Source organism: Melopsittacus undulatus, chromosome 11, assembly GCF_012275295.1.
Source record: "Melopsittacus undulatus isolate bMelUnd1 chromosome 11, bMelUnd1.mat.Z, whole genome shotgun sequence".
In the NCBI taxonomy this organism is placed as follows: Eukaryota; Metazoa; Chordata; class Aves; order Psittaciformes; family Psittaculidae; genus Melopsittacus; species Melopsittacus undulatus.
Genome location: NC_047537.1, coordinates 14,164,744 through 14,175,718, shown reverse-complemented (window position 1 = coordinate 14,175,718; position 10,975 = coordinate 14,164,744). Strand labels below are relative to the sequence as shown.

The window sequence follows — 10,975 nt, the reverse complement described above, 5'->3', positions numbered from 1 at the left end:
TTACAGAACTGAAATAGTGGCCAGGTGACGCAAGCCTTTTATTGGATGTGCAGGGTCCTCCGTACTGTTGTGAAATGAGTTCACATACACATTGCAAGCTTTCTCTGGAGATGTACGATCAGGAAACTTGTATTTAATCTGTAAACTCCTTCCCAGCGTTTTTCTTTTGTGCTTGAATTCCAAAATAGTTTTTGTGTATTTGTTAATAGTGGTGACAGCTGCAGCCATACAGCAAGCGAAGGAAGCCCATGCGAGGCTACGAACAAAAAGGTTTATCAGAAATTAGCAGAATGTTTTCATACCCATGTCCTTCAATTTTATTTGTGAAAATACTGCATACATGTGGTTGTGCTGGGGTGTATTAGGGAAAGAGAAGCATGGTGGGGGAGGAAGAAAGACCATTTACACACCTAACTTACATTTTGACATCTACATATTCACATTTAACATTCCTGTTTAATAAAATCCTACCTCAAATTTCTCTGTTTACTCAGAGTTTAATATCAGAAAAAGGACCTATTAAAAACAGGATGCATAAAAAATTAAAAGGCGTAGTTATTGAGACTATGAATCTCACAGGTGATGTATCACTGAGATATATGCATGCCAGTTATCCAAAAGGGTTAAAAAGAGAACGCACAATGAAGCAGCTCACTAAAGCAGGCTTAAAGCACTGAATAGCATCCCTGAGAAAACATAGGTCATGACTAAGCAGAAAGAAAAGGCCATCAACTCTGAAATGTTAAAGGTAAAACCATAAGAAAACAGAATAAAGAACCAAAGTTGACTCGAACTACTGAGTTGACAATGCATGGTGGAGCTGTAAAAGTAGCATGTAAAAATATGGCCACAGTGGAATGTATTGGAGTTCATTGTGGAGGAATTTGCACATTGGAGGCTTTTTTAACATGGTAAGGTCATGATTACCTAATGAATCATTTGCTTTGGTGGAGAGATCAGTTTAAGACACTCCTGCTTATCTCCCTTAGAGCTGTTTGTTTCCACATCCCTGCTGTAGTTCAACAAACACGTTTAGGTTTTGAAATATATATTTTTTAGCCAGGATTGTTTTCCTAGGTGATCAGGCAATCGTATGTTTTTCAAGAATTTGAGGGTGGTAGAGAATAGCATGTAGACATGAAGAGCACATAGAAGTAGGAAGAAGAGGAGCAGTTTACACAATCTTTGCTCCTAAAATCAGTCAAATTACACCCTAACTCTTAAATGTGGGGAGCCACAAAGGAGCTCTTATAACAAGCTGTAAATCACCAGACATGAACAGATTTCCCTCCTTATATGAACGGAGCAAGAACGGGACTTCTAAATAATGCTAAATAAGTACAGTAGCATTAAAAGACAAACTATGAAGGTGCTTTTCCTAATCCACCTGAAGCCCTTTGAAGGACTCTGGCATAAGGGCAAGGAACTGGTTTCAAGAAAGCTTCTATAAAGGCCTCTTAGCAAAGCCTGAAAGAAATTAATCTCTTATGAGCAGATCCTCTTGTAGATCAATACTGTGTTAAAAGGGGAAAAAAACCCAACCAAAGGACAAAAAGAAATGATTTCCTTTGACAATACAGCAAGCACATCAGTGTGGTTCTTCAAAGTTTTTTGCCTGAAATGTTGGTTTTCCACAATTTGGAAAAAATTGAGAGTTCCCCATCTGACTACAGAGAACTGAGGAAGAAAGTGAGCAAAATCTTGTTACTGAGAGATTCATAAAGTAAAGAGCACTTTGGCTGACATGGAAATTCAGCTTCAAGAAGGAGATCATTCAATCTGAGTTCTGCCCACAGACAAATGACAAAGAGGGAAATCAAACAGGTCAACTCAACAAGGAAGCAAGCTATAGCACCCAGTCATTCATCTGCATAAGGAAATACCAACAGAAGTTCAGATGGATTATGGGTTTTCCTTTTACTGCATGGAATAGCCCATATGAAGTGTGTTACACCATTTGTCACGATTTGGCCAACCTCCACCTTGACCAGGCCCACCCTTCATCCATCTGAAAGCACTAGAGAAACATCTCCATTTCTATACACAGGTAACAATAGCTTCAAACTGCTGCTTAGTAGGAAACAGGCTCCTGGAAAGGCACAGATCAATGTACTGTGACCTTCAAATGAGATATGAGTTATTAGGAAGTTAAAAAGTAACTGTACAAAAGATAAAAGAAACCCCTATTTCATTGCAAAAATCCCTAGCAAGTCTGCATCCTCAAGACTGCATGCAGCTATAAGCTCATGTTCAATAATGGTACAATAAAAGTAGAAAGAGCAGTAAGAATGAGTGACAATGAGCTGTGGTCTCAGCTGTCAGAGACATATGAAGGAGATAACCAGCCTGAGCTCTTTTCTACTGACCCAAAATATTGGTCCTGATTGACTTGTCTCACTGGTCCTATTCTTTTTCTTAGTCACAGTTGGAGAAACAGCAGCAGTTTCCAGGATGTGAACATTCAAATGCTTGCTATTGATCAGATTTGATGGATTTTCAAAGATGTATCTCTATAGCAAAAATTCTCTAAACAGGCCTCTTCTAATGAATTCACTAGATCTCCCCAGAGCATGTGTTGCAGTTATTTACAGAGCCAAAATAAGGCAATTTTACCTAGGCCAGTTTTTAAAAAAAAATGAACCATCTTGTCTGAAATGGTCCAGAAATAACAACCTGAAACATGTACCTGATAAGGAAAATCTCAGCCTAAATGGTTAAAGCTGGAAGAGTTTTAAACAGCTTATGCGAGGCATTTTTCCTTGGAGATGAGGGTACTGGATCCAATGTGCATAGAGAAGGACATCTGCTTTGTGCAGAGCAGTTGGAGGTCTCCATACTAAAGGATGGCAAATTCAAAATCCACAATCTTATGCATCCTATGTAATAATCTAAGACAACTGAATTTGGAGAAAACCAGCTGCTTATTAACTGCCTCCCAAGGAGTGAAATAAGGTAGACCAATTCCTTATAAATTAGGTATACATTCCTTGGACATAAGGTGAAGTGACTGAAATGTAATGGAAGAACCAAATATAAACCAATAGGTACCAATAGGACCAGCCATAATCCCATGTATGAGGTCTCCAGTCTTCAGGACCAAGATTTACAGTCATTTGAAATACAGTTGTGTACATCATGTGAGCAACCATTCCCAAAAGACCTACAAAATATAATAAGAAGATTAGAAAATGTAAATTGAGGACATTCTTCTTTGTCAAATTTTTACACTTGTCCCTTCAGCTCCTGAACAATATTTTATGAAGTGTCTAAACTCTATAAATCACTCAAAAATACTGGACATTAATTAAGGGTATTTATGTGCCATCTATTTGCCAATACAATCACTAATACACTCCCTTGACAGTTACACTGTAAGCTAGAGTAATCAAGGGGAGCAAAGGGATGTGCAGCCCTTAGATTTTAAAAGGTAATAATATGATTTGCTCTCATCCACTGAAAACTTCTTAGTAATTCAACCCTGAGCAGAGATCAGCCATTACAAGCAAGTACTGCTCACTTGCATTGCCTGTATGCTCACCATATGCTTCCCAGTTTCTTATTGTTCAGTGGAGAGAGTTTTCACAGGCATGCAGTCATATTCCTTTTCCCAGTGCCTTAAATGCAGCCAGATTTATCAAAGTTTTGTAGGTAAATGAAAAGGTGAACACTTAAAGGCCATTTAAAAGCATTGTAAGCACTGGAAAAAGATTATGAAAGGGGTTTATATTTAATAATTTATTTTTCAAAACTGGGACTGGGTTGCTGCTTAATCCTAAGGGTATCATCTGTTTTCCCTTTGCATTTTATCTCCCAGTAGTGAACTTCCCTGTGAACATCTATTTTGTTTTGATTTCAGCTTCATTTACAAATCCATAAATACCCTTGCAGAATCAACTACCTACTGCCTGAAACACATTAGTTTCTCAGAACAGATGGTCTCATCCAAAACTCACAAGACTCAGTTTGTTAAGTGTTCATGAAGCACAAATTTGTTTCATGAATTCTTAGCTAACACAGAGTCTCTTAGTCTAGGACACATCCTCAGGAATAACAACTCAGGGCTGACACTGATCTGGCTCCACTTATAGCTGGGAAATAGTTTTCTCTGAAATACTGATGTTGCCTGCAACACCATCGACAGGCAATTGGGAGATCCCTTTTACATAGCACAGAAACAAGAGGCTGGATGTGAAACACAGCATTCAGTAGTTAGCTGGAACCATGACAACACATTTCTTAATAAACTGTTTGGAAAAAAAGTAGTTTGACTATCAATGTGGCTATTAAGAGAATGACAAAAACCGCCTTAAGATTAACTCTTTATCATCTGCCAAGTGTCTGATTTACAATTAGGTGCCATTCTAAAAGATAAGCTTGCACCAAGTATAAATCACTTTGGTCTCCAAACTGATTGCTCCATGAGCTCCATGATTGCTTCTGGCTCTAAAATTAATAACCCTGTGAAACACTGTTGATGATACCTATAATTTTTAACGTTTTTACTGCAACATTCCTCAGCAACAATTCTATAATATAGAACAAATCACAGAGTACTTCAGGCTGTAAGACAGCTTCAGAAATCTCTGGTCCAACCTCATCCTGCTCAACACACTGTCAACACTGAATTCCCCAGATTGGACTAGGGACCCTCTGACGTTTCTTCCAAACTGAATGTGCCCAGGACCCTATGATTAAATAGCACTGGTTTAAGAAGTAATATGTGGAAAATGAAAGACAATCTTAATGGTGACTCTCTACTAACACTTACCCAATTACATTTTATTCCCTCTTAAAAGTGCTATTTTAATTTGGCTATTGCTAATTTTATACTTAGCATGTTGGAAATAAAAAACCACCAACAAGTTATTTGGAAGAATATGCTACTTTTTTAACTTTGACAACCAACCTGACAATGGAATTAAAACTTATGAAAAGAAAATTATTAAAATAATAAAAGCTATAAAAATAACATATAAAAATAACATATAAAAATAATCATAATAAGATTAATTGAAGTAAGGTTAATTGAAAATTATGTTTTCCATAACATTTTGCTGTCTCTTGTAGTGTATTTGTCTCCATAGGTGTTGTAAGAGTTGGACACTGTTACTAATTTTCAGGTAGGAGTCTGTAAATGTTACATTGCTTAGATATAATAAGTTGAGATCTTTAACTGTACCTGCCAATACAGTGACTACTGCAGAGAAGGCGTTGATCTTTAGCCCATCAATGACAGTGCTGTAGTAGCACATTTCTACTGCCATAAGAATGACTCCAGTCAGAAGCAAAATGATGTACAGAAGCTCTGTGACAATAGACAGCCATAAAACTCCTAGAAAACCCAAAGAATACCAATGATATTCTAAGCAGTCATTTAGTATTTTCACCATTTATTTCTTCTTCATTTATATTGTTTACACAACATCAAACAAAAGCTCAAATCCTGTGAGGATGATATTATAACATTTATAGAAAAACTTGGAAGTCAGTGGGCACCCTAAATTGTAATTCCCTCTACAGATTTGGCCATTTAGTGGAAGAGTACTTGCATGCTTCTGTTATACTCTTAAGAAGCTTAAAGTACAAAGTGGAGCAGCATGGTTCTACACTCAGTAGCTACCCTAACATTACCACGAATCAAAGTTAATATAAAAAGATTTATTATCCAACTACCTACTTCTTGTTGACACGGTTGCTGAGTTTAGACTGAAGTGTACCAAACCAGAAGACCATGTTACCCAGCTAACGGACTGCAAGGCTGTGCACAAGTCATATGGCCTGAGGGTCTAGTCATTAACTAAAATCATCCCCATAGGATTAATTTTCCACCCAAGGGGATCTTGAGTTTTTGCACAGAGAAGCCTTCAAGAGTCCAGACACTCTCCAGGTTTCAGTGAAGTTCATTTCTCTGCTTACCTGCTAACCAATTTCTTTCTGGAGTTCTATTAATGATGTCTTACACAAGAAGTTAATCTGCTCATTAAGGCTTCTCAGCCTGCTGTTTTTCTCAGCCTGCTGTTTTACTGTTAACATGCTAATGTCTCATAGTCAGGAGCAGGAGGTCTTGTGTCCAGATTGTAGCAAGAACTGGCCAACAACTTTCCCAAACCTTTTTAAATCAAGCAAGTGTGACAAGCTGCAACAGAGGGAGGGAGGACGAGACCTCAGATACTGAGCCTTCTTCCCCATGGGGCTGAAACTGCATATTGCCTGCCCTTGTTCACACACTGCCTGTCCCTGTGCAGGCTGCATGGTGCAAGCCACAAATTTAAAGACTGAATATGGAAATATGAGGAAAGAGGGACCAAGAACGTACATATATTGACTTCCAGTACTGATATTTAAAGTAATTTAAAAAAACATTCCTATTCAAAAGGAGTGGTTTCAAAAGACAAAGATTAGTATTTCAAGTCATGTGGACTTAATTTTGAAGTTGACAAACTAAATAAAGGACAAAAAAAACTGTGTGTGATTAAAGCAAGCATTCATGATATCAAAATACAGACTACTGGTATTTTTTAATGTGATCAGGAAAGTTTTATTTATACAAATTATGCATATCTACCTCGATCAGAGGCTGGAGTCAGACTGATGAAGCTTCTACATTTCTCACCTAAAAAAAAATTAAAATAAAATTCAGGATGATTTTGTATTCTGTAATAACCTAAAGAAACAGATTCCTAGGAAGCAGAAAATGCAAAACCTGTCATAAAAGCACAATCTGAGATAATCAGGAGAAACTATGTCTGATGGTGTCCCTGGTACACCAATCTGCTCCTGACACTTAGCTAAATAATCCTTCCAGAACTTTTTTCAAGGCAGGACCAGAATCTAGGAGACATAGAAAAAGGCTATGAATTATTTCCAAAAGATTGTAGCTGTGAAAGCCAGAATGGGAAAACCAACAACTCATTTGAAGTCCTCTCCTTACAGCAACAAAGCTGCTGTTCACACAAATTTCTTCTAAGCTTGATTACAATTTATTTTGGTAAGCTTTGATTTTCAAACCCGTGTGACCTCCTGATCCCCCCACAGATGCCGTGAACAAAGCTCTTGGAATTAAATCTGCTCTGCTCTGAAAATACGGGGTGGTTTTTTTCAGCCACTAAGTTGGAAAACAAGAACTGCAATAGCACATGCATAAATGAAACAACCCATATCCATAGCAATCACCACCTGAAAGATGCCTTTGGAGGTGTATTTTGCTCTGATCTTTGACATTTACCCCCTTAAAATTGCACAGCTTACAAGACTTTGTGGTAGAACTGGACTTTAAGAACAGGTGTTGTGAAAATATTTGCATTTTATATCACATGTGAAAGCTGCTTTGATTTCTCTGAATGATCTAGTTGTGATTTGTAAACTTGTCAGAACATAAGGGGAAAAACTTAGTGCTGATTTATAATAAATGTCCTATTTGTTGAAGGAGCTAAGTGATACTTTTATACAAAGACCAAGAAATAACTAGAAGCTTTCTTTAATGGCAAGCTCATTTCATTCTACTGACATTTACACACACGAAGTGGAACTCAAATGCCACCAGTCATGATTAGTAAGTCTCTAGATTATGCTTTAGCAGGGTGAAAATAATCTTGTTTGGCTTTATGAAAGGCAGGAAACAGCTGTGCTGAATTAATGAAATAGCTTAGATCTCACAGATTTAATTGCTCAAATGACTTTAAAAATAAACAAATCACATTGTGCTTTCTTATGTTGCCATAGGGAATCATCAGCAAATGTTCATGGCAAATATGTTTATTTTTCCTATGAGGCTAAAAACCTCAGGAAAATAAAACACCGTCCTGGTAAAGTAACTTAATAGTATTAATAATAATAAAAATCATCTGTACTTCAAGCTGTCACCTTAAAGTTTTTGCAGGATTTATTGGGATTTTTTTAGGAATTGACTAGATAGTAACCTTTAAGATCCCCCTTCCCAGAGAAAAACAACTTTTAAAGGATACTTTTTCCTTTAAAATACATACATGGCATTGCAGCAGAGGACAGTGACACCAAATAAGTAGGAAGAACCTAGATTACTTTCTAAAGTAAATTTACAGGGGTTTACTCACCTTCTTCATTTATAATTTCTTCACAGGAATACCAAATTCCAGCATGAAACTTCTGATCAACGAACTTGTCATCTCCTGTCTCCCAAATATATTGCACAGCGTTGCTGTTGTTGGCATCAGGGCTATTAAAGCGGATGCAGTGATCCCCTTTGCTCTGCCCTGTACAGAAAGGTTTGGCAACTTTTCTTGTCCCTTCACACCAGTAACTACTACTGAAAGCTGTAATAGAGAAGACTAAAGAGAGAAAACTGAGAGAAAATGCTGCTGAGGCTCTCTGCCGTCTGTCTGCAGCTGGGACCGAAACTGGCATCCCCCAGTACTGCGCTATCAACTGCTCTAGGCAAAACCTTTCACAAAGCTATGTATATATCTGCCTGGTGAAGCACTGCCTGCATTCACCATCCCGTTCTTCATTCCGCTCAGAAAACTGTACCAGCTTAGCTGTTAAGACAGAAAGCAGAGATAAAGGCATGGCCAGAAATCATGTGGCAGGAGAGATTAAGGATATAAGACAGTGCTGTTTGGCAGTAATGTCTTGTGAAAGACATATGAGGAGGTGGGATAACAAATTACAGTGTGCCCCACAAATTACAGGAGGAAAGATACACTGAACACAGCAGCATTGGGTGTACCCATGTATGAGAACAGAAAAGTTTTATTTATACAAACAAAATGTTCACATTTACCTCGATCAGGAGGTGAAGTCATGCTGATGGAACTTCTCCTTTACTCAGCTAACAAATAAAATCCTGGGGATTCAAATGCTCCTGTTACACTGAATGCTGATTAGATTGAATACATGTGAATCTTACATGTATTAAGGAGATAAAACAGTTGCTAAATTAGAGCATTTGACAGCATTAGTCAAAGTGATGAGTCAAGTGATGATGACTGCATCTGTTCAGCAGTGACAAATGAAAGCTCCAAACTACATAATTTTCCTATTGATGGGCTTCTAGGCACTGTCCAGTCTGCCTCCACAAACATATAATAGACCTTTACACCAACTTAAGTGAAGCAGTAGAGAAAAAGCTGAATTATCTTTTTTTTGTCTGCCCACCTGTTCTCTCTGAAATAGCTTTTATTTTTCCTCACCTTGACATGTTTTATATGTTATTTTTGACAATGCAAGTAAATGATACAAAGAACCAGAAAGACCAGGAGTGTTAGTAAGTGACTGCTTCATTTTGCAACTGTAAGGTCAAAACTCATGCCTAAAGGAGAGTGATACCACAGGAGAGACACTGAAGTCACATATGTGACATGAAAATCATTCTGAGTTTTAAGACAGCTCTCTACCATAAGATGTCAGGGTTTGAGAATCTGGTGGCTAGAGAAGTCCCAGCATGAAACTCAAATAGGATAAATGCAACAACCCAAGAAGCAGACTGTAGATTGAACCAGCAGTTATTTTTTTCTACAGCTTTGTGTAATTGCATTTGCACAAGGATGTAGTACTTGGGAACTCCACTTGAAGTCTCTGTGAGTTGGACACCAGTGCGGACTGCCCAGTACATCTGAGAACAGGATGGCTGGGAAGGAAGGAGGGAGGGAGTGAAGTCCTTCTAAGGATTAAGCACTTACCTATGTTTCTGTTCCCAGGAGTAACCACATAGGGCTATATTCATAGCAATACACAGATGAGGAGTTATCCTGGGGCTTTGACGTACCTCTCCCTAATCCACAGAGTTGCCTTTTGGTGTGTCAGGGTGGGATATATATATTGGCACAACCAGCCAGGAGGCACAGCAGCACAGAGTGGCCAGTGGCAGGCCACTAGACTGGGCTGCCAGGCTTCTTGACTGGGCTGAATGCATTCCCACCCTGAAATCCTGGTTCCCATGGCACTTCCATATCATGTCCAAGTACTCTTTTTTATTACATCAGACTTTATGTAAAGGTGAGACCTGGGTATATATTATGCCTTTCCACCTCCTGGATTCCTCCAGAAGAAGAAAGTTTGAGCGTGTGTGTAGAGACTCAGGTCACACTGATGGTGGAGTGTGCTGCAAGGTGTATCTATGTGCCACACTGTTTAGGTATATCTGCTGCACTGTTTAGCCTGTGTTTGGTATTCAAAACTGAACTACCGATGGCCTCCACAAGTCCTAGTGTGGTACCTCTGCCTGATCTCCATCTCAGCTGCTTTGGGTGCCCCTGAGTTCTGGGAAGGGCATGCAGAGCTGCAAGTTTCACTTCTTTTGGAAATGGAGGAGACAACACCTTGACTCTCCAGATTACCAATTCAAAGTGGACAATCATAAGCTTGATTCTAAAACTATTATACTATAAATGGTTTGATTCCCTGAGCCTACACAGTACATAGAGTTATTAATGTTCTCAAGCTTTTCTCTGCAACTAGAAAAGTTGAAAACAATTTTTACAAAATTAAAGCTGGGATTTATGGGCAGTTTCTCCAACTCTACAGCTGAAGCTGTGAAAAAAAAAGGAATGTCGCAAGAATTGTAGTAATACAAAATAACCACTGGTAACATCATTTTTTGTACATTTAGATCCTCCCTGATCCTGCACTGATAGCGCATATTTCACAAAATACACTCAGAAAGGATAAATCCAGCTATGACTGAGCTAATTCCTGCAAAGCAAGCTTCCTACATGATGTTTGTCTGTGCTCTAGGCCATCTTTCAATGGTTTCAGGAGGTGTGTATAAATATATATGTGTATTTATGGAGCTGGACTGCATTCTTGCAAAACCCCTGGCAAAATTCCCATGGAGTTTCAAGGGAACAGGATCAGCCCTTTAATGTTTTAATAGTTTTCTGACTTCTTATTGGCTAAAGGACAAGCTGCAGTAAGCAGACTTTCTGTGAGGTTTAGAGTAAATTTTCTCTGCCTTTAATCAGAAAAAGCAAAACGCAGTTGGAGCCGAGCAAGCCTCAGA

The 10,975-nt window shown here is 38.5% G+C and overlaps 1 protein-coding gene across 1 annotated transcript; it reads right to left on the bottom strand.

Annotated features, from left to right (window-relative positions):
• On the bottom strand, window positions 1-8,382 carry GSG1L2 (GSG1 like 2). The gene is made up of 5 exons (XM_005140884.2): window positions 8,073-8,382; window positions 6,566-6,613; window positions 5,180-5,332; window positions 3,049-3,160; window positions 1-256 (listed from the first exon to the last, which is right to left on the bottom strand). The coding sequence occupies exons 1-5, from the start codon at window positions 8,380-8,382 to the stop codon at window positions 1-3; spliced, it is 879 nt and encodes a 292-aa protein (XP_005140941.1).
• Between the last annotated feature and the right edge of the window lie 2,593 nt (window positions 8,383-10,975).